At 47.8% G+C, this 24,195-nt stretch overlaps 1 protein-coding gene across 1 annotated transcript in view; it reads left to right on the top strand.

Moving 5' to 3' along the window:
• CDYL2 (chromodomain Y like 2) overlaps nt 1–23,814 on the top strand; it is a 209,276-nt gene extending 185,462 nt beyond the window's left edge. Inside the window, exons 4-7 of the mRNA XM_032284523.1 lie at nt 1,214–1,386; nt 9,014–9,224; nt 13,553–13,696; nt 17,210–23,814. Coding sequence (XP_032140414.1) covers nt 1,214–1,386; nt 9,014–9,224; nt 13,553–13,696; nt 17,210–17,368 — 687 coding nt within the window. The 3' untranslated portion in view covers nt 17,369–23,814. The remainder of the gene's footprint in view (nt 1–1,213; nt 1,387–9,013; nt 9,225–13,552; nt 13,697–17,209) is intronic.
• Nucleotides 23,815–24,195: the final 381 nt, after the last annotated feature.

Below are 24,195 nucleotides of genomic sequence, written 5' to 3'. Positions count from 1 at the left end.
TTTAGACGGAGTTTCACTCATGTTACCCAGGCTGGAGTGCAATGGCGTGATCTCGGCTCACCGCAACCTCCGCCTCCTGGGTTCAGGCAATTCTTCTGCCTCAGCCTCCTGAGTAGCTGGGATTACAGGCATGCACCACCATGCCCAGCTAATTTTTTGTATTTTTAGTAGAGACGGGATTTCACCATGTTGACCAGGATGGTCTCGATCTCTTGACCTCGTGATCCACCCGCCTCGGCCTCCCAAAGTGCTGGGATTCTTTTTTTTTTGAGATGGAGTCTTGCTCTGTTGCCCAGGCTGGAGTACAGTGGAATGATCTTGGCTCCCTGCAACCTCCGTCTCCTGGGTTCAAGTAATTCTCTACCTCAGCCTCCTGAGTAGCTGGGATTACAGGTGCCCACCACCACACCTGGCTAATTTTTGTATTTTTAGGAGAGATGAGGTTTTATCATCTTGGCCAGGCTGGTCTTGAACTCCTGACCTCATGATCCACCTGCCTCGGCCTCCCAAAGTGCTGGGATTACAGGTGTGAGCCACCCTGCCTGGCCATAACCTTTCCTTTCATTTATTCTTCACTGTAGACCTTGAGAGTGGATACACCCTCTAGATGCGGACATTGAGGATAAATAATCAGCATGGCTCAGGTCCCATAGCTAGTGAGTTGCAGAGCCAGAATTTGGACCAGGGGCCTGGAACACCAGTGGGACATTAAACCCAGGTCTGTATCTGATTCCAGAGCCCACATGCATGTGCTACCTGCAAGCCATGTGGGGTATTAGCTGAATGAAAGGTGAGCAAGGATGTATAATCATTAAATTGAGTCATCTAGAGATGACTTATATCCCTCACTTGGGTCGTGCACAGACTTTTTCCACATCTTACAAAGGGCTAAATAAGCAAATGCCAGAACAAGATTTGCAGAGATTTACCAGGGATTGAGCGACTCCAGGCCAGGCTTTCAGATCTGCAGCCATTGACCACACTGCCTCCTTATTAGCACTCTTCTGTCTGCTCTGGGGATGGTTATGATAAGTGCTTTTCTCCTTCCTCTGGACTCATGCTTGTGTTCAGAGGAGGCTCCCTGCACAGGCAAGAAGCAGATTTGCTGGGTTCTACCCTCAGGGGGTCAGCCCTCTGGGTGTCTTGTGGTCCGAAAGCCCCAGGCTTATAGGATAGACACTTAACATCCCTGCAAATTCATCTCTGCCTGCAGATCATGAAAGAAGTCCGGCGGGCTCTCTGCAACGCAGCCACGGATGACAGCAAACTGCTGCTCCTCAGCGCAGTGGGGAGCGTGTTCTGCAGCGGCCTGGATTATTCCTACCTAATTGGCCGGTTGTCCAGTGACCGGCGGAAGGAGAGCACTCGGATTGCAGAAGCCATCAGGTGAGCTCTGCTCCTTCCTGTTCCCATACCCTGGGGTCCTGCATAGGATGACCAAGTAAAAATACAGGCTGCTCCATTACATTTGAATTTCAAACAACCAGAAATTTTATTTTTAGCATAAGTACATCCTGTGCGATACGTGAGACCTGCTTGCATTTTAAAAATGTTGGTTATTTATCTGAAATCCAGATTGTAATTGGGCATCCTCTATTTTTATCCGTAGCCTTAGTCCTGCCAAAATTAGGGATGCTTTGCCCCTCTAGGTTAGATCCCACTTTCAGTCTTTTGATCAAAAAGATTGTATTTGCTCTCAAGGCCTGAGTCTCGTAGTAGCCATGTGTTACGCACACTGTTTCCGCCCCCTGCCTGAGGGGGAGGTTGTCTGGTTGTTTCTGCGTCCCAGCACTGCCGCAGCTTGGCAATGGGCAAGTTGACGGAGGGGTTCCCTCAGCAGCTGTGTGTTTGCAGACTCAGTGAGGCACAGAGTATTTCTCCCTCTCTTAATGCCCCTAGGCAAAAGTTGGGATCCTGGGGGTGACATCCAGTCCCAACAATGAATACCCTTTTGGGACACTAAAGGGGAGTTATTTCCCCATTCTTTATCAGTATATCAAAAGCAAGTAAGTGTGATTTCTAGACGCTACGGCTGTTTAGCTGGTTTACAGCTGTCACCCAATGTTCACCTAGACAGGGCTGCTGTATCTTGCTTAAGAATTAGACAAGTCACAATTCAGGAATGCCTCTGGTCACATGAGAAGGAACATTTATTCCACATGGTGTCATGGCACCGCAGGCCACAAGTCAGGGATTTTCTGGGGCCTCCAATCTCCATGACTCAGTCAAAGTGCCACACAGAGGGAGGCCGATTCCCACTTGGCTACAGGGGCCTGTGAGGGGTTGCGTTGTCTCCAAGAGGTAACGCTGGGATGCTCTTGTGTGTGGAATTCTGAGTCCCTCTTCAGGGTGAAGAATCTACTGGGGCCCCTGCTCCAAAACACCCGTATGTTTCCTGTTGCAGAATTCTTGCCAGAAGAGACACGATGAGCCTGAGCACTGTTAGGTGGAAAGGCGTTGTGGTTATGGGATGCTTAGGCTTCCTGGCTGTGCTCACGTGGTTTGCGCTTTGCCTGGTTCCAGCTGTGCCCTCTTGCTACTGCCTTTCCATGTGTCAAAGGGACCCCAGGATTTCCAGCGTGCTTCTCTCCTCATGCATGAGGCCACCCAAGCCCACCCAGAGAACCGAGTGCCCATTTTTGTGACCCATGGAGCCTCCATCATGGTCTTTATCTGCTGTATAAATTTCAGTGGAGGCATTAGCAGGATTTCCCAGGGAAACCTGCCTGAGACAGCCCCTCATTTCCACTGCATGCACACACAGCTCAGTAGCGTGCAGACCCCTTGTAGTGAGTTGAAGTGTGGCCCCGAAAAGATATGTCCATGTTCCAATTCCTGGAACCTGTGAAGGTGACCTTGTTTGGGAAAAGGCTCTTTGCAGATCTAAGTTCAGAGTCCTGGGGCAAGATCATCCCGGATCGGAGTGGGCTTCAGACGCAGAGAGAACTGACTTCATAAGAGGGGACACAGACAGAGGAGAAGGTGATGTGACAGACAAGGGAGAGCTTAGAGTCTTGCAGCCTCAAGTCAAGGAGCTCCAAGGATGGCCAGCAGCTGCCAGAAACTGAGAGCGAGGCCTGGCACAGCTTCTCCCTCAGAACCACCGGGAGGAACCAACCTGGCCAACACCCTGATTTTGGACTTGTGGTCTCCAGAACTAGGACAGAATATATTTTGATTGTTTAATCCCCCTAGTTTGCAGTGACTTTTCCCTGGGAAACTGATACAGACTGGAAGGAATCATTAGCAGCTCAAAGAGCCCTGGCTTTTCAGGCTGTCCTCTTAGGCAAGGGTCCATCCTGACCTCTACCCAGCATCTTCAATGGCCGCTCCTTCTGGTGGGCAGCTGTTCACCTCTGCTGAGGGGTCTATTAACAGACGATCCCTGACAGCTGCAGGCAAGGTGCAACTCCCACGTCAGTCCTGGGATGACACTGATGAGGCTTGTCCCAGTGTGGGGTGGGGATAGGGGTCATTCCTGCATGTAGGAATAAGGATCGCAGCTGGGTCACCATGGGGATGGAAGTTTAAGAGAAACAGGGTACCCAGGGGGTCAGGACTCATAATGGATTTTTCCAGAGCCCCTGCTGAATGATTCCTTCCCATGGTTTTGCATGCCCAGTCTCTCTGGTGAGGGCAGTATCTCCCTGGCCTGTCCCTGCCTTTTTGTCTTAGCTGTATCAAAGTGGAGGGGCAAAACCTTTTCTCCTGTCCCCATAGCCTCTACCTGTTGGGGTCTGCAGGGTGATGTCTATGGATCTCTGGACTCCTGAGAACCAAATTGATGGAGAAAGAGGTTTCAGAGGCAGGCAGGGTTGAAAGCTTTACCTCTAGGAAGCTGTAGGAGAACCTGGCTGGGGCCTGGGGCCCAGACTGGTTTCTGACTTTCCCAGCCGGGTAGTCCAGGGGGCCCCAAAGCAGAGATCCCAAATAAGATGAGAGACTGAATGCTTTAGCCTACCTCTGGGGAAGCATGGCCAGTGGAATTCAGACATTTGCTATCTCAGCAGGCAAGTGAGCTCCCCTTAGGCAGAGCACAGGGCGAGATGGTGGATGCAGGAAGAATTCTTCTCAATGCTTCAAAGGGAGCAGAAGTTGCCAGTTCATGAGCTAGCAGGGATGGGGGAGTGGGAAAGGAGGTGTCCCCTGCACCATTGGTGCCCAGCCCTGACAGCACAGGGAGGCCTGAGGGGGCATTTCCAAGACCCAGATGCTTGGCACCACCCACAGGGGACTCCGAGTTATTTAGGCTGGGGCAGAGCCAGCGCATCTTTGGATGTGAATCTTCCTTGGTGGTTCTCAGGTGCCGCCAGGGTTGAGAACACCCGCCTTGTGCTAACGAGATTTCTGCGCCACTGATTGAGAGCACTGAGAGAAACACAAGATTCTTATTTGTATGCAAGAAAGAAAAGGTGGTTATTAAGGAGATGAGGGTGAAGAAGGAGGTGATACAGGCATGGGAAGGGTGAGAACTACAGGCAAAGATGGATGGAGGTGCCAAAGATATGGCCGTGTAGAGACAAATGCCCCTGGAGTTAGAAAGAGACTGTGGCTTGCCCGTCAGCGCCAAACTCTTTTGAGGCATTTCCAGCTCTCCCAGCTTTGGAGTGTTCCTTTGGAGGCCACACTCTGGAGTTGGGGACGCAAGCGAAGCATTCTGCAGAGGTCATTGAGTGGATTTCCAGAGGGGCGTCCTGAGGGAAGAGCCCTGTCATTGAAAGGAGTTTGATTCCTGCTGCATGTTCTGTGCCCGCTCCTGTGGATTTTCTAGGTGTATTAGCATACTTACAAGAAGTCTCTTATGAAAGAACTTCCTTCAAAATCTAGCAGGGCAGAAACATTTTTTTGCCCCATATCTTCTCTTGGGACACCCTTTTAGTAGGGCTGACCAGGCGTGCTGCGTGGCCTTGGCACCCCATGAGTGGTGCTCTCACCCCCTCCTCATCCTTGCCTAAAGAAAACTTGTACACACGTGACTGGGACTGGTGACTGGGACCCATCACTCTGCAAATGTTTGATGAATGAACAAGCAGATTTGGGGAGAGCTCAGGATGTGTTCAGGAGCCTCCCTCCAGGATCCATCCCGAAGAGAGGCTGCCTCCTCTGAACTTGTTGTAGGTGACAAGGTGGCTTGTTCAAGCGTGGAATTCAGGAAAGCAGTGTGGGCTAGCAGCTGCACACGTGGCACCTAGAAGCAGGCTGCCTGGGCCCACACCTGCCCCTATACTTGCTGGTGATGCAGCCTTGGGTACGTCACTGATCTCTCTGAGCCTATTAGCTCATCCAGAAAATGAGAACAATCAAAGTGCTGGTACTGGCCTCCCTGGTGGGTTCGTAGGTTGAAGAATAAAAAGATACTCCATGTGAAACACTTGGGCTATTCCTGGCACATAGTACATCCTTGGACTTACTATTACGGTTGTTGTCACTATGGCTGGTGCTTCCAGCCATGATTTCTAGCTAAGCTGATTCTAAGACAAGGGAGTGGGTGCCTGGACCAAGGGGTGGGTTAGAGACTAAGGAGTGGCCTGCTGGGGACCTCTGGGGCCCCAGGATGGCAGTCACTGTTCGGTCCTTTACGGGCTGACTTGGATCTGACCTTTGGCTGGGGGAGGGCTCTCCTCCATGGCTCTGGTCAAAGGGAGTGGGTAACTGGTTCTCAAGACAAATGCCAATTGCTCTGGGGAAAATTGAAACATTCCCGTGAGCAGAATTTGGCTTCTGGGTCTCCTGTAGCCTAGGAGAATGGATCACAGACCAGTCTGAGAATCGAATGAAGACAGTGTCCACCCTCCCCAGCAGGTACACTACCCATAGTGATAGCAGCAGGGATCGAGTGCTCCCTGCACGTCAGCCCTGGGCTAGTGCTTTGCATGCACCCTCTCCTTTCTTCTTATTCCACTCCTTGTGTGGCACAAGGTCACTGAGTTTCCCATTTTACAAAGGGAGAAAATGAGGCTTCAGAGACCAGGCAACTTGGCAAGGTCTCACCATTAGTTAGAAGCAGAACTGAGTCTTCTCTCTGAGTGTTTCAGAATCTGAAGTTCTGGCTCCTTCTGCCACATCCGTGTAGCCCAGCAGCTTTGTCAGGCAGAAGCCGCAGGGCTCGGGTAGAGCAGAGGAAGCTGCGTGGGCCAGGTCAGCCTGATGGCCTTGGACGTGGGGGAAGGTGGCGTACAGTCTTCCCCATGCAGCCCCGCCATTGCACCAGGATCAGATATCTGAGCTGCAGGGCCCGTAATGCAATATCCTGTTTGCTGTTGGTTCCCTGTGATAGAGATCTACAGCCCGAGGTGAGAGAAAGAGGATGGGGGTGGCCTTCATTAAATGTCAGGTGACATTTTCACATCAAGGAAATGAAGTGCGAGGCAGGTTGGATGAAGCAGCAGGGGCTGGGGTGGAGTGTCAGAGCTCTGTATGCCTGGTCCTCTTTCCCTTGTGTCCCTGATTCTCCTGCATGGATCTCAGGCTGGAAACCACAGAGTGAAAGGCTCTGGGGTCCTGCAGGGGAAAACTCTGGAAAGTCATGAGGACTGCAGTCTATTCCTGAAGGATGTCATGTGGTGGATGGAGCCGAGGTGGTGACAGCATCAGAGAAGCTTACAGGAAACCCATGACAGGGAGGCTGTCTTGACAGTCATGAAGCCCCGTTTATTGAAAACATCCAACAAAGGCGGAATGATGCATCCTTGGACTGTTACGGAGGGAATTCGGCACCGAGTGGAAGATATGGCTCCATGAGTCCTAAAGTCCTTCCCACCTCTGAGATCTAAGATTCTGGAATTGTATAAGGTCCCTCAGGAATGGGATGTTTGACAAAAATCACCCAAACCCCCGGGATTGTGCAAAGAAGCTCATATCCCCTGCAGACTGCAAATTGCTTTCAGTGAAAAGCACGTGCAAAAACCGGTGACCTAAGCTAAAACCTAACCATTGGGTTAGGAAGTTAGAATGATGCCAGGAGATGGGCCGCTGGAATACCAAGCATCCCAAGTCATGGAGTCAGGACTCCCTCTCTGAAGTAGTGCCTTTTGGGGGCCAGCAGGGACTGAGAGGTAACACCACCATCTCAAGCAGTGTGATGCCTCAAGCCTGAGTCAGAGGTGCATGCTTTCATGATGACTTACATAGATCGTAAGATACCTCCTACCCCAGCAGAACATTAAGCAGGCTTCTCACAGTTGAATCTGATCGCAGAACATCACTGTGATAACCACAACTTTTGGTAAGAGTTGGGGGAAGGAACAGTATTGATTGAGAAGGGATAAATCAGCCTGACATTTGTATTAGTTAAGTATTCGCTGTTGTAACAGATAAACCTCATAGATAGAAATGTACTTCTCATATACATAAACCTAAAAGAGGTGTCACCATCAGCCTACAGCTGTTTTCCCAATGATGACTCAAGAATCTGACTTCCTCCATCTTGTGGCTCAGCAAATGTCTTCCAAGACCGCCATGCTCATCAAGATGAATGGGCTTGGAGGACAGCATGGTGGGAGGTCTGGTGGGCACCTGCAAGTGGTACCTGTGGGTTTTTGCTCACATTCTGTTTGGCCAGCACTTGTGGACTTGGCCACATCCACATGCATTCGGGGCTAGGAAATGTGGTCAGCCAGTAGACCCAGGAAGAATAGGGAAAATAGGTTTGGCAAAGAGCTGGTTCATCATTGCCTCACCTGTGCAGCCTTTGCTCTTGTTCTGGCAGGCTCATGTATTTGTTCAGCAGCTATTTACTGAGTGCTAATTCCAATATTGATGGAAGCCAGGCAGTGCCCTGGGCAGACCTCTGGGTGTCCTTAAGGAGCTAAAGAGAAAGAAGACTCTATAAACAAGCAAATAATTAGTTAAGGTGATTGCACATTGTGACATTGGTGTATTCTAAGAACTCTCAAAGGCCTGTGTGGCTCGTGCACTATGAGCAGGGGCAAGAGATGTGAGGGAAGCCTGGAGAGGTAAACTGAGGCAGGCGAAGGTCAGACCAAGGTTATGGGCATTTCAATTTTAGTCTTGTGAGTTCTTAGAGTTTTCTAATCTCTCTGAGAGCAATGAAGGATGCAGACTTTACTAGACATCTTGGATCTTTCCTCCATGTCCAGATGAATATTAAAATTTTATGGATCTTACATAGCTACTAGGAAAAGGCAAAAAGCCCTCTGAGGCAAAGGAAACAGAGGTCATTGCTGATAGCTCTGCTTAATTAGTAAAGATACCTTGCTCAGTGCAGAAGGGCAGGGTGAGAAAATACTTCCCAGTCTTCTAGCCATGATTCTAGCTCCTGCCTATGGGTGGTCCAGTTTTAGTCAGAGCCATGCTAAAATGTCGACTGCCATCAGCATTTTAGAACCACCCTTGATGAGTCTGGCATCCCTGCAGGTAATTCAGAATCAGACCATCCTAGGTCTGATTTTTGAAAGAAATTTTAAATGTCATCAACCCCAAAAGGTACCCACCATTGAAGCATGAAGTCCCTCTATGGCACCACCCAACATAATCATCCAGCTGAATGCAAATACCTCCAGGAGTGAGGAATTCATACCCGACAAAGCCACTCCATTCACCTTTGGCTGGAGATGTTAGACCATTCTTTCTCTCTTTGAGTTGAAATATGCCTCCCTGTTACACCTGCCGTTTGGTTCTGATTCTGCACCTTAACATTCAGGTTACTTCCTCAGGATATATACAAATTCTGTCAATATCCAGGGTGTCCGTATAACTTACTGCCTAAGCCATGGCTTTTGAGAGTGGAAGCAGATGGTAACTGGGTGCAGTTCTGGGACACGGGGCATGGACTGGGGCAATCTGAGCAAACCAGGACATGCAGCCACCTCGGCAGTACACCTCAGAAAACCTGACAGCTGGTGGTTCCGTGTCGAGACAGCGAGACCCTTGCCTGGCACCTCTCACCTCTGACGACCTGAGGGTGCATCACAGCACCTGGGAGAGTCAGAGATTCTGGTGGGGCTTGGCAAGCTGTGGTCACCTGTTCAAGAGGGACTTCTCTCTCTCCCAGGGACTTTGTGAAGGCCTTTATCCAGTTCAAGAAGCCTATCGTGGTGGCCATCAACGGGCCAGCCCTGGGCCTGGGCGCCTCCATCCTGCCCCTCTGCGACATCGTGTGGGCCAGTGAGAAGGCCTGGTTCCAGACACCCTATGCCACCATCCGCCTCACGCCTGCTGGCTGCTCCTCCTACACCTTCCCCCAGATCCTGGGCGTCGCACTGGTAAGCCTCCTGTGATTCCTGGATTCGGGCCACACAGGATCCTGCCTCTGCCTTGAGTTTAGGATATGGCTCTTCATGGGGCTAGAAACCCGAGGGTGTCGTCAGCTTGAGGATCAGCCGGGCTGCCTCAGATCCTCCACGCTGTCGGGGCCGGATGGAGTAGCCTGGCTTGAGAAGATGGCGCTGAGGTCAGTGTATGGATGTGCACTCTGCATGCCGTCTCAATTATTCCTCACTCCAGCCTCCTGCAGGCATGTCTTAGGGTCAGCTGGGTGCCGTAACAAGGTCTCAGTGGCTTGAACAACAAAACTTTCCTTCTTACACTTGCGTGGCCCAGCATAAGTGTAGGAGCCACCCACACTGTCTGGGGCCCCAGATGCCCCCATGCAGTAGATGTGCCCTCACTTCCAGCCAGTGAGAGAGAAGGGGGAGCCAGAAGCATCATGCAGGAGGGCTTCATGGGCCAGGCCTACAGGGGCATCTTCACCCTGCTCATGTGCCGTTGGCCATGATTCAGCCTCTGGCCACATGCTCCTGCGAGGGAGGCCGGAAGATGTAGCCCAGCGCATGTCCCCCAACAGGAGGGAAAGGATTCAGTGAACACAAAGCAGTCTCCACCCCGTGTGGAAACGGATGAATTTCCATCTTACAGATGGAACATTCAGCTCGGAGAAGTTAGCCACGTCACCAGGTGCGCAGACAGAGCTGCTGTGCATTGGAGGCAGCAGAGCCCACTGTAAGCTGTGGTCAGATTCTGCACCAACATCCAGAAGCGAGTCGGGACAGGGGAGAGCAGTGATGACAGCTAGCACGTAGGAAGCACTTGCTGTGTGCTGGGCTGGGCTGTCAACGCAGTCCACAGCCCTGTGAGGCAGGACAGCTGTGATCCCCATTTTGTGGATGTGGAGACTGAGACTAGAGAGGCTTAGTGAGTTGTCTAAAGGCATGCAGTGGTAATCCCAGTTGTGGGATTTCAGCACCAACAGGCTGGTTCCACTGTCTGTGCTCTGAATGCAGCCTGTTATTAAATAGGTCCCACAGCTAAGGGGTGAGTCTGAGATTAGCTGTCAGGACCAGGGAGGGGTTCAGAATGTGCAGCTGGTCCGTGTAGGTGTTGGAGGCACCATGCTGCAGAGTCTGGGCTTCCTTTGATGGCCCCTCCCATGTGGACTCTTCAGAATTCTCTGCTTTTCAGAGTAACCACGAACTCTGAACTCAGTTCTGATGGGCTCATCCTTGTTTGATAAGCATGGGTCCAAGCTGGATCTCAGAAGATTCTCAGGGAGTCCCCTCCTTCTGGTCCCCTCTAGCCAGTCATCTTTTTCCCTCCCTTTCTTCAAATGCTGCAAATCTACCAAGTGCCAGGCTCTCTGCACCCACCAGGAGTCCAGGGGAGAACAAAAACCCCCTGATCCTCAGATCTGTTACCCAGCTCAGTGTCTTGAAAGAAGGTCCCACCTTGTTCAGAGAGGACCCCTTTGAGGAGGTGACATTTGAATGGATGCAAGAATTCCAGGCAGAGGATGCATGAAGGTGCGGATGGAGAGGGGAGTGGGCCTGGCAGGCCCTGGGTTGAGGGTGGTCAGGTCAGTGGGGCCTGTTGAGGACGGTGGGGGGAGGGCGAGGGACAAGGCCATGGCAGTGTATATGGCTGGCCCCTGCGAGCCTGGCACGCCAGGGAGGGTGCTGGGCTCTCTGTGTCCCAGGGACTGCCAGGTGTCCACTGGGGCATCTGCCAGCAGACACCTTAGGTCACAGGAGATCTCACAAAACTGTCAGAGAAGCACGTCCTAGGTGACGGAGTCAAACCCGGAACCCCAGAGGAAAGGCCGAGTGCTGCCTCCCGGGCCCTGCGGACTTGCTTCTTCCAGCCGGTGGTGGCCCCACGGCTATTGTGAATTGTTCCTTTTTAGGGAGAGACTCTAGGATTTCTTGTGATGTCTTGATTTTATCGGAGGGTGAACACCCCGCCTTTGGCATCACTCTCATGCTCTTGAGTCAGTGCCGCACGTTCTCAGGACTGTGACTGTTGCATCTGGGCACGCACCTGTGGAAGGGTGGGGCTTTTTACACTGGATTTCTTCCCTGTCTTCCTTTGCAGTTCCATCTCCCGTTCTTTTCATCAGAGGGCCTGCAAGCCCATTTTTCTCATCTCTCAAGTCCTGCTTTTATTCCAATTGTGAGGCTGATAAGCAATGTCCGTTTTCCTTCCTTAATATTCCTCCTTGTTCCGTTTTGAAAATGACATCACCAACCATAACAAAAACAGCAAATTTCTGCTACCCCTTCTGCATATACGAGGCCCTGTTCTAAGCACCCCTCAGTTAATCTTGCCTCTGTGCTGGGAGCTTGGCGCTATCATTACGCCTCTTGGATGGCAGAGAAAATGGAGGCTTTGTGACATTAAGTGACTTGCCCAGAGTCACGCATCAGTGACTAAACTGTTAATGTTCTTGTTTTCTTAGCTCTAGAGTGGGTTGTTTGTTAATTTTATGGGTCTTCACCAGGGTCACCCTACCTCGACCCAAGAATCCCCTTCCTCTCTGAGTCCTTATGTTTCTGGATCATACTCCTAAGTTCTCTTGAAAGAGAGCACTACAGAGTGTGGTATCTGAGGGGTGGCCAGGAGCCTTTCTGTACGAATGGAGGCCTCACCTTGTACCTGGCACCTGCCAGGGAATAGCTGCCAGTGGATCTGAATCCAGGTTCACTGGAGAAGATATGGCCAGTTGCCACTTCCCCCAGTGACCTTCTACTAAGTTCGTTTGACTGAGGTGTTCCTCAGAAAGCATCATGGCCTTTGTTTGTGTTCAGATCTGTAACCAAGCAAGCATATGCTAAGGCTTAGTATCAATATAAAAGATTGTCCTCTGGCGTGGAAGATTGTCCTCTGGGTCATCATGACCCATCAGTGACAACCAGGACTAAACAGGGGATCATATGTATAGCTCTGGAGGTCGGAGAGTGCCTGGCATTTTAACACCAACCCAAGAGGAGCTAGCACATAGAGGCAGGAGAAGAGAGTGTGCGGAAGCAGGTGGATGGCAGATACAGAAGGCGTTGTCAGCTGTGCGGACTCTACCACCTGGATGTGACCATTACGCCCTAATTATCAGTCACCATCTGCAAGTTGCAGCTTATTAGTACCACGTTCTCTGTCTGTGCCTAGGAGCTCATCTGTGTAGCTCCTCTCAGACCTTATATGACAGCTGCAAATTTCAGAGCAAAAGGAAGTTCTCTGGGGAGTGTGGTACAGAGATAGCCCTGGTCACCAGTGCCCAGGGAAGGCTGGTCTCTGCCCTTCACGACTGGGCAGGGCCCTTGGTCAGCCCTGAGCCACTGGGAGAGAGGCGTCTCTCTGCCTTGGTATTGTGGTATTATTCAGGACCTTTTTAGCTGCCAGTGATGGAAATGCTTTAACCAGTTTAATTTTTTAAAAAGGAGCTTAATGGTTCTCCCAGCTGGAAAGTCCAGAAGTGGCAGTTCCCTTGGGGAGAATTCAAGTACCATCAGGTCTCTCTCTCTTTTTCTCCTTTTCTTCATCTCTCTCTCTCTCTCTCTTCCCCTATTTCTCCTTTCCTTGTGGCCCCACCTCTCCATAGGCAGGACACAGCTGTGAATGGTCCTTGGGCTCGCTGATGTTAGCCTTGGGCTCACTGTGACTTGCCCACAGTCGTGCCTCTGTGACTAAACTCTGTTGATGTTCTTGTTTTCTTAGCTCTGGAGGGGGTTGTTGGTTAATTTTATGGGTCTTCACCACGGACACCCTACTCTACCTAGGATGGTCTGATTCTGAATTACCTGCAGAGTTACCTCATTCAGAGATGAAGAAAGACTCCTGTACCACACCTGCAGCTAGAAACCCCCCTGGAGCTTTATTATCTAGGGGGAGCATCTCTTTATCCCTGGGCTGTTGTGGGCTGGTTACATTTCAGTACCAATGATATCATCATGGCTGGGTCTTGGGCTCTGAAGTGTACCCAACCCACAACCCATGCCCATGTGTCTGCCACCAGAAATGGGGAGGGGTGTGAGGCATGCAGAGTCACAGTAAATACACACCTCCTTTGGGGAATTTAACAAAAGCTGTGGACCACAGTAAATACACACTTCCTTTGGGAAATTTAATGAAAGCTCAGAAAAATACACATGGACACAAACATTCCCATGAAATTTCCAAATCTCGTCTGACCCCAAAATAAAATCAGGATCTGGAAGGCAAGATGCTTCCCAGAACAGGGATGGTTGCAGGTGGCAAGCCCTGGACCCACTGAGGGACGTCGGTGGACCTCCAGGCCCTCAGTCTTTGCCTTCCTTTGCTTTTTCAGGCCAATGAGATGCTGTTCTGTGGGCGGAAGCTCACTGCCCAGGAGGCCTGCAGCAGGGGGCTGGTGTCGCAGGTCTTCTGGCCCACCACATTCAGCCAGGAGGTCATGCTGCGGGTCAAGGAGATGGCAGCCTGTAGCGCCGTGGTGAGTTCCCGCGCCTCCCGCGTACTTGTCCTTATGATAGACCCATTGTACAGATGAGGACAGCAAGGCTCAGAAGGCTTCATTGACTTGCCAGCAGTCACAGAGGCAATAAGCAAAAGACCCTTTGCAGTTTAACAAATGCCTTTCCTCGGTATTGACAGCTTCATTCTGAGGTAGACAGTCAGCATTATTACAGATTCTCCATCATCTCTGGGCAGAGAAACCTCACAGGAGAGATGGATACTCTGGGGTAGAGTCACTGCTTTCAAAGTAATTCCTAAACACCCGCAAAAGCAGGAAACATCTATAGCTTTCAAAGAAAGGGCAAATAAGGACAAAAGGCAAATAAGGACAAAAAGTATTAAACCCACCCAGAGGTGATAGAGAAAGCTGTACACATGGGGCCTTTATTTCATTTCTTTTCCCTACCGACTGCTCGGCACATTTAAATGTCACTGAAGAGGCACTGAAAAATACATAAACAAATAACACCTCCACAGAGGCACTGGTTTTTAATTAAGTGTTGATTTTATCTCATAAAGGTGACTCGGAGCACAGCAGGGGGATATCCTGTGGGAAGGTGGAGACAAGGCCACTCCTGCAGCCCCGGGGCTGGCTCCAGAGCTCAGAGAAGCGTTTTGGGAGATTGAGACTTTAGGACTCTCTCTGTGCTTGAGAAACAAGGAGCTGCTGGGTGCATTTTTGGAGCAAGACTTTTGCCCCTCCCTTCTTTCTCTCCCTCTGCCTGTGTTCACACCCGGCTGTCCTGCTTCTCCTGCTGGGCCTCATCCCATATATTGGCACCTACTGTGTTTAAGCCCTGCCCCTGGCAATCTGAACAGTGCCATTGGGGTGATGGCGATGGTGGCGGGGGTTGGTCTCCACCTTGTTAGCCAACACTCACATGGGCCACGGGCATTGCTGATCTCTTCACATGAATTCTCTCTTAAGCTTGCTAATGACCAGGGTGACCAACTTGCCCCACCTTGTCTGGGACTCTCCTGGTTTTAGGACTGAAAATCCCGCAGTCCCAGGAAACCCCATTGTATTAGTACGTTCTCACGCTGCTGATAAAGGCATACCCAAGACTGGGTAATTTGTAAAGAAAAGGAGGTTTAATAGACTCACAGTTCCACGTGGCTGGGGCATCTTCACAATTGTGGTGAAAGGCACATCTTACACGGTGGCAGACAAGACAGAAGTGAGAACCAAGCAAAAGGGGAAACCCCGTATAAATCATCAGATCTCTTCAAATGTGTTCACTACCAGGAGAACAGTGTGGGGGAAACTGCCCCCATGATTCATTCATCTCCCATCGGGTCCATCCCACATGTGGGAATTATGGGAGCTACAATTCAAGATGAGATTTGGGTGGGGACACAGCCAAACCATATCCCCCTTAGTCCTGAGCAAACAGGGGTGCTTGATCACCCTGGGATCAGCTTCACGGAGAGACAGGTAGAAATTCTAAGCAGAGGAAGCAGCAAGAGTCAGAAATCCACGGGCAGCTTAGGTGGCAGCATGCAGTCAAGTGGCACCGGTGTGCTAGGAACCATGCCACTGAAAAGGAGGGTGGGAGTCTGGCCCGGAAGCTGCAGGGAGGAGTTTGGCCTGTGCTGTGGCAGGGGAGAGATGCTTAGGTGAAACCAGCTGTTGAAGGACATCTGAGCGGGCAGGGTCTCAGGACAGGGAATACTGCAAGGACATCTCTGCTGCCAACAGCTGCGAGTTCAGGAGTGCTGGGGGCGGTTCCTGAGAAAGGAACTATTCCACCAGAGTGAAGCCTATGGCCTCTAGGAGATGCTGCTCTTTGGGGCCATTCCAGGGGGAAAGAGGCAGCTGCGTCTGGCAGTTCATCCCACCACCTGCAGCCTCCAGCCCAGGCTAGGAAATGAGGCTGCAGCCCCTTCCAGCCTGCTGGAGCCAGGGACCTGCTGTCTTTGTGTCTTTCTGTTTGAAGGCATTTCAGGAGAGGCTGGTGGAGGCCAGCAAAGGATGCTCAAAGGCCTCACGTCTGGATGTGCCTCTGCTGGAGGGCAGCGGCAGTGTGGCTCTTGGAATCAGCCAGACAAGGTTTTTTGCTCTTTCTACCTTCCAGTCAGGCAGCCCTGGGCCACTTTACATCGTGGAGCTTTGTGTTCTAAACCTGTAACATGGGGATAAAAAGACTACTTACCTGCAGGCTTATGAGAAGTAAATGAAAAAATTCGGGAAAAGTACTTCTCTTAGATTCTGTTGGTTAATGGTGATCATAGTGGCATTATTATAGTTACGATTACAAATGTTACTACAGTCGTTATTACTCATTACTATGATTAGTATTACTATTACTACTATGATTTTTTACTCACTACTATGATTATTACTATTGTTACTATGATTATTGCCCACTGCTATGATTACTATAATTACCATGATTATTACTCATTTCTATGCTTAGTACTCTTGTTACGATTGTTGCTCATTGCTGTGACTATTATTACAATTGTGACTGTGATTATTGCTCATTACTGTGATGATTATTTCTATTACTGTGGATAGTGCGCACTACTATGATTATTATTACTCATTACTATCATGATGGATTACTGTCATCATCATGGTAATGAGTAATAATCATAGTATGGTAGTAATCATCATAGTAATAACACTGTAGGAATAAGACTGTATTTACATATGTCTGTATATATAATAGATACATCATATGTATCTATTATATATAATATGTATACACATACATAATATATGTATATTATAATGTAGATACATACATATATACATGTGTTTCCATGTATATAATATATAATTATATACACGATACTATATGATGAATAATCACAGATCATTTATGCTGATTTATCATAGCTGTTGACAGCAGCTACTACATTTATAACCATGATTACTATGATCATGATTACTCATTACTATAATTATTACTATGTGTGATGATTATTCATTCCTGTGATTGTTACTCCTTACTGTAATTATGATGATGGTGATAGCTGTAGTATTACTTGTCACCACCATGAGTACTACCACTGTAACCTGAACACGGGGCATTGCTCCTGGGGTGGGTTGTATGGATACTGTGACAACCACTTTTTCATTTCATTGTCTTACTCTGTGTTCTCATTGGTCCTTGAGTTATGGCTGACAGATCATGAAAATGAATCACGGGGAGGTTAAAGCAGTGTCTCCTGCATTTTTTCACGATGCCTATAGAAAACGACTCTGTGTTTGTGTCACCCTTGGGTAACAGGTAAGGCTCTAGTGGTCTGGGGTGATCTGGGCCTCACTGAGCCATCCCAGGGCCTCAGGGCTCCATGTCTGGACACATCCGGGATCCATTCACAGCCATGCTAGAAACATGGGATTGTGAAGGCCCAGGCTGAAGGAGGTAGCCGTCATTGGCTTAGAGTATGGGAGGTTGACCAGTGCCCCATGGGCCAGATACCTAGTTCTGGAGCAGAGTCACCAGTGCCCAGCTAACCAGGCCTGCCTATCTCCCTCCAGGTGTTAGAGGAGTCCAAATGCCTCGTGCGGAGCTTCCTGAAATCGGTGCTGGAAGACGTGAATGAGAAGGAATGCGTCATGCTCAAGCAGCTCTGGAGCTCCTCCAAAGGCCTGGACTCCCTCTTCAGCTACCTGCAGGACAAAATTTACGAAGTCTGAGGGGTCCCAGCTCATGGGCCCCCAACTTCCAGCTCTGCCCTGTGTTGCGGAAACCGGAGCACAGCGTCTGCCCCGGCCAGGGAGTTTGTCGAGGTGTCTCTTTATGCCTAGGGTTGTGTCCATTTCCTCGTGTCCTTTGGTTGCTCCTCATTGGTTTGATTTTGTGTAATGGGTGGAAAACGCAGCATACTTGGCCTCCCCCACATCCCTGCCCTACCTGGACAGAGAGCTCTCCAGGGCTGTATCTTCCCAGGGTTCCACCAAGCACTGCTGTCCTTTCCCCACTTGCTGAAATGCACCATCACGGTCCAGGAAGGGGAAGACCACTTTCCCATTCTTCTGACTCAGGCTGTGTCTAGACAGTGCCTCTGACCTGGAGACTTGGCCGTCAAGGCTCTCTCTGGTTGTATTTAGATCAGGTGTCAGAGGACCACCTATCTTAGGGAATTTCCAGACCAATGAGCAAAACGATTGTGCACACCTGGCTTCAGTCTCCCTCCAATGCAAATCTGTGTGACTATTAGGGCTTGGTCTTAAAACCCAGTTGAGTGATTTACAAACCCAGATATTGTACATTTAGAAATGTTTTGTTAAATATATATTTTTAAAACAATGTAAGTGGAAATTCTGATAATTTATGTGTATTATATGTAAAGCTAGTTTTGCAAAAACAAACTACTAGGGAAATGTTTTTTCTTTCCTTGGACTTATTTTATTTATTTATTTTTGTTTATATATTGTGATGTCTGTTGTTCACACAGATACTATTTTCATACTGCCCTGGACCAAATCCCACACGAGGTTCATGCCGTTGGGTGCATTCTAGCAATGAACCATGTAGAAAAAAAGTTCAGAAAGATGAAAACAGAAGGATTTCTGTGGACAGAAGGAATAGCGCTGCACCTCTGTGTGTAAAACGGCTCTCAGCTGTAATAATGTAATACTGGTTCCTTAGGTTTGTCCTTAGGAGACGTCTTGGGAGAGTCTTCTCTTCCCTCTGCTGTCTTTAAGGAGATAAAGGACCCTTTCAGCCTGAATGATACTGGAACAGACCCAGCCCCTAATTGTGTGATGTCGGGAAGGGGTGGGAATAGGCCCTACCTGGAAATAGCATATTGTCTTATCTAGAGTAAGACTTTTTTCTTCGGGGCAAATGACTAAAGTTGGATTCTGCAGTCTTTTGCTTCCATGTGATCAATGATTTCTGGTATTGGCCTCCCAGGGGGTTGGGAAAGAGTTCCCGCTCTGCTGAGCTGTCTGGAGGTCTGACTCTTTTCCGCCAGAAGCTGAAATGACCCATCTTTTTTTCTAGTTTTTTATACACATAAGGAACAATGACCAGGGATGAGACCTCTTTGCCCCAGTGCCCCTGGGCTGCAAGGGGCTTCCAGCAGCCGTGTTAGACCATCAGACTCAAGTCCCTGGATAAGCTACAGAAAAGGAAGGGTTTGGGGTTGTGGTTTTGGATGGTGAGGAGAAAAATATAAACCTCAAGTTGAGAGCAGACAAGTGAAAGGGGTGTGTTCTGCATGCGGTTAAACCATGGGTCAAGCAGCCAGAGAAATTTAGATTCTCAGATTGTTAGGATGGAGGGATTTTTTTCCCATTTCTCTCACAGCCCATGAGTATTCCTGGAGGCCCTTGGCCCTCCCCTTCTTCCCCTTTCCTGTTGGGTACCAGCCTTTCTTGGCCGTTCTTTGGAGAGAGTGGAATAAGCCAGCAAGTGGTGGGCACAGGTGGTGAAGGTGAAGCGGGCTCAGAAGAGAGTCCTGGTGACAGTTCTCTTAACTCTCTGTGGTCCTTCAACTTCTCCTCCAGGCGACTGGGTGCACTGGGCAGGGCAGGTGCAATATATTCGTGGCCCTGAGCTCTGAGTTTCAAAGAACAGGTTGATTGTCTACGCTAGATCTAGAGACATGGTTTTTAAGCAGTGACCCTCAAGTTTATCTGTACTACTGGTCCTTCTGATGACCTTGGTTCCCTCCCTGCAAAACCTTTCTCCTTTAAGAGTTTGTGAGGGTCAGGAAGGAGGGGAAACCTCTCCTTCAGCCAGAAGAGGATGGAATTGAAGTCCTTTGCACCCTCTTTTTTGTCCATGTAGGATCCTGTAAAGACTGCAGACCTGCCCTACAGGGAGTTACTATAGGGAGACATGCTTTTGCCCAAATGTCTGTTGTCACAGCTCTACCTGGATTCCCCTTGTCTCCAAGCTCTACCCTGTTTCCTTTGAGAAAGCAAATGTGAACTTGCCAAAGCACTTAGTTGAACCTGGTTCTTGTATGTTGTGGCAGATAGTGTTTTCATACTGCTACATACATTCTTGTTCGAAAGAGCGTCCTCATTTCTGTTGAGCTTCTGACTGGGTGCAGTTATAGTCAACATCTGTTGATGTGGGGTCAGGATTCTCCTTGAAAATGGAAGGGGATGTTTACAAATTCCTTTAGATCAGTGTCCACCTTTGTTCCCTGCTTGAGAGAACCAGAAACGTTTCAGGTTTGGATGAATTATCAAATCCAAACTTCTAAACATTTCAAGGATCTCTGATGATTAAGGCAGGAATATGACACCATTCCTAAGGTGAAATTCATGCTGTTAATTCCTAGCTCCTGGGTATAACGGGGTGGTGAAAATCTATATTTTGGTGGTTTGCATAGTCAGTTCCACCCACGTTCAGGGTGCAATCTGTTTGCTGCAGGGTAGACTGAATTTTTCACTTTTTGGGTAGTTGTTTTGACAACCTGTAGGCGAATTCCAGGTAACTTAGCAAATCGATCTGGGATGGAAAAGACCAGACCTCTGATTGTGTCAGGGTTTATCCTAATACCTTTCCTGAGATAAGGCTCAGACTTGCTTTTTTGATCTTCCGCCCTAGGGCCCCCTCTCTATCGAAGGGATCATTTCTCCTTCTCTTCAGCATTTTCCCTTACCTTCTCCTGTAAGTCACTCCCAAGAGCCTGGGCGAGTCTTTAAGGAATTGCCGCTCATCTTGGCAGCACCGTCCTGCAGTTACCTTTAGGTTTGGAAGAATAGCTGTGGGTGGGCAATTGAGGGCACCTCTTTAGTCAAGGACCTTTCCAGCAGTCCGCTCCCTCCCGTCCGTTAGCCATGCAGTGGAACCCTCCTTCCTTCTCTGCCCCAACCCCAACGATGGCTCACTCCTAGCATCTCATGGGACCATCTGAGTTAACAGCCCTGTCCTGAGAGGACTTTGTGCAGAACATTTGTTAAGGTGGTCAGACCTCAGCGCCATCTGGAAGACACAGCCTAATGCTGATGTACTTATATGCCCCTTCCAGCATAGAAGTAATGTCTGTCGGTAACGGCCGTCAAAGTCACTGTCTAAGAATGACATTGGATAGCTGTGAGAAAGTAGTAGAGAATTGACTTAAAATATTATTCTTGTTTGGTATAGATTAAACTAGGAAATGTTCTCTCGGAAGCATGAAAATGTTTTTCCCATGTGAAGTTTAGTATAAGGATGGAAAAATAATAATCACAATAGACTTTGAACAATGCAACTGTATCTCTGAATATCCACATTTAAAAATAGCCTTCACTGAACGCTGAATTGCATTTCCCATTATTGTTAGTTTAAAAAATTTTGTAAACTTTTTTTTTAATTTCGAATTTAGTCACATCCATGAAATTTTCCAATCTAGTTTCTGTGGAAATTTTTTAACAGAGAGAAACAAATAGAAACATCTTCAAATCCTCCTAAGTGAATATTTAAATAGCAGAGTTGCTTATCTTCTGTTTCTCTGTATTCAGACACTTAGATCTGTTGTATATAGTAGTCTAGACACTCTCACTAATATACACAGTATTTAAGAAATGAGATTTCTTAAGTATTTTATTTTATTGTCTGTAAATGGTTTTGTATAATCTTTAAAAATCTACACTTTGTAGATATTTAAGGGAAACATTTGGGGTTGTCTTGCATGTATATTTTTGTTGTAGATAAGTGTTGCTTAGTTATTTCTGCAAATTTTGTTTGAAATGCTTACAGACTTTAATACAGTATATATTTTCAAAATATAAACTTTTCTATTTCTGTGATAAGTTAGGATATGCGTTTTAGGCAATATTTTTCATTAATATCACTTGTTCTTTCGAAAAATAGCATTCTGGTTTGGTGCCAATGTTTTTCATTAGAATATAATGCTCTTATATTGTTGGAGAGCAGGTTAATCTTTTTTCGAAGTAATTGAGTTTGAAGTATAATTTCAAAATGTATTGAATTTGTGAATAAGCCTTACCATTAGGATCAGTAAAATTTTCAACTTTGCAACTACATAAGTAGTTTAAGATCTCCCCATAAATTCTCACTGTGTGGCAGTTGATGGAGTTTGTGAACAGAGCCTTAAGCTTGTTGTAAAAAAAAAAAAAAAAAAATGGTAATACGGGTTGTTTCCTCCATGCAGTGTAAGCCGTGCGGACGGACTGAATGCAGTCTGTAATTCATGGCCAGTCTGGAGAGTTTGATTGAGATGATGGCGGCAGGGACCAGATCGGCACCTTGGTGATTGTCTTTGGCCGTAAGAATGGACCAAGGACGGGTTTTCCAGAGCCACCTTCATACTGTAAACATGGTTTAGACACGGTCATAGGGAAGGCTGCTGGTCCATCATTTGTTCCGAACAAATGACATTTCCTGCTCCTGACCCTGGCAGTTGACCCCAGATTCCTTGTAGATGACTTGGAAACGTCCATTCTGGGTAAGGTCAGCACTCCTTGAGAGATGTTAACAGAGTTTACCTATGAGTCTTACTGTGTAGACAATCTGAAGTTGATTTTAGTTACACAATCAGCATTCCCATGTGTCCTCAGTGTCTTATCAATGAACTATGTGTACCAAGCCATACTAAACTGGAGTTTAGCAGGACAAAGGCAAACGAGATGTAGAACATAACGTATCAGCTGAATCTGTCTACCCAGGGCTGTTTCTATAGAACATAAATGATGGAGCTCCTTGGCAGTGTGTCTCCTGTGTTTGGGGTTTAATAAAACCAACTAGAATTTAGACTTAAAAAGAAATTATGTTTCCTTTTGGTTGCCCACACTTCAGTAGTTCAGGGCGATCCTATGGCTAAAATCAAGTTATTTGATTCATCTCTGGTACGTGTTTATAAAGTCAGCCTATCAGCCATTAAGATGGAGATTTGCTTTAAATTTTTGCAGTGTGTGTGGCAGTCAGAAAAACCCGTATCTAGTTTTCAGCATCAGTTCGGGCATTTTTATGGCTTAACCTTATCTCATTGATCCAACATCTAGCCTGATGCTGGAACTCTTAAAATTGACTCTTAGAGGTTTGGAGAGTGTAGAGTTTCCCATCTAGTGTTTAATTTGTCCCTGTGCCATTATTCTCAGCTTGCAGTCATTTGCCAATGTCGATGTTGACAGGATTGTGACAATATTGCCTTTCATAAAACCGAGGACCAAAGAATTCCATTATTGTAACAAAGCCTGAGTTTCATAGATTGTGGGCACATCTAGACAGGTATGTGTATGCTTGATGGTGCAGAGAAACTGCTCACTTCACCAACCTCATACTCCCCCTGGCTGGCCATACAGAGGGACTCGTTGTCATATTGAGAAGGCTCTGAAAGATGAGTTTCTAATTGAAGCTCACTATCTCAGGTTGGTGTTTCTGCTGTGTAGTCCCAAGCCTGTATCCATATCATAAAAGTGGAGGTCTGGCATTCCTCCAGGTTATCTGGCCAGTGTAGACTGTTCCATCTAAATATGAACCTTCAGGGTAAGAATTTTTCAGATGTGTCTATGCTGAACAGTAGGATCTTGCATTTGCCAAATGTCTGCCTCCTTTCATTCTTCACTGACCCATTCTAATTCCTATTAGGTATGGGAAGAATTGTCTTCAGTTCGCTTTCCATTCTTATTCATGATGAAATCATTGATCCATTGACCAGTTGAGAAACGACGGATGCTGAAGATGTGGTATTCTATTGGTAAGGCTTATTACCAAACTTCTGATAATGAAGCAGGCTACCAAAAACGTATCCAGCCCACCCTAGGAGTGTTTGGATTTGATCATGGATGTAGCACACACCAAAATCCACCGAGACCTTTGCAAAATTAGGCTACTTGTTTTATTTTGCCAGATTATCATGGGAGAGTCTTTATCTAGTTCTGAATATTTGTAAGTCTGAGTACTTCATAGAATTATAAAGCAGGTACAGCTGACCCCTTCTCACCATGTTGTAAATATTTACTGAGACTGGGTGCAGTACTGAGGGATAATAATCTTCTGATTTATCAAATGCTGACTGTCTAGAGCAAATTGTACACTCTCTTTGTGAATGGTCCTGTAACGTGTATGAACACATTTCTGGGTGCCTTAGAAGTTGTATTTTTCATGTGTGCTAATATGCAGTATTTATACATTGTGAGAAGCTGCTTTGAATAAAAAGGTTGAGACTTCATCTGCATTTCCTTGTGTTCCCCCTTTTGCAGGCTGCACATAAAGTTCACAAGTATGTATTGTGGTTTCTGAACAAAGCTTTTGGGGCCTTCTGGGGGTTGACACATCTGATATTTCTAGGTTGCACCTGAATTTGGTGCCTGTGCTCCCTAGAGACTACCCAGATCAGTTATTCAGGACGGCAGTCACTAGGGGCAACAGCTTGATGCCAGAACACCCCAGAACTGGGTGGGGGCACAGGAGTGATTTTTCGGGGAATTGATATGAGCACTTACCCATTCCCTGATATGCCCAGAATGGTTCCTTATACCAGGGCTTCCTCCTCAACTAGAGATAAACCTCTGTGGAACTCGAACTTGGACAATTCCAGCTGCCATGCATGGCTAAC

This window comes from Sapajus apella, unplaced genomic scaffold (genome assembly GCF_009761245.1).
Source record: "Sapajus apella isolate SASKATOON/1434 unplaced genomic scaffold, GSC_monkey_1.0 scaffold15, whole genome shotgun sequence".
NCBI classification, from domain to species: Eukaryota; Metazoa; Chordata; class Mammalia; order Primates; family Cebidae; genus Sapajus; species Sapajus apella.
Note: the sequence above shows the minus strand (reverse complement) of the source record. Positions and strands in the feature narration are given on the sequence as shown.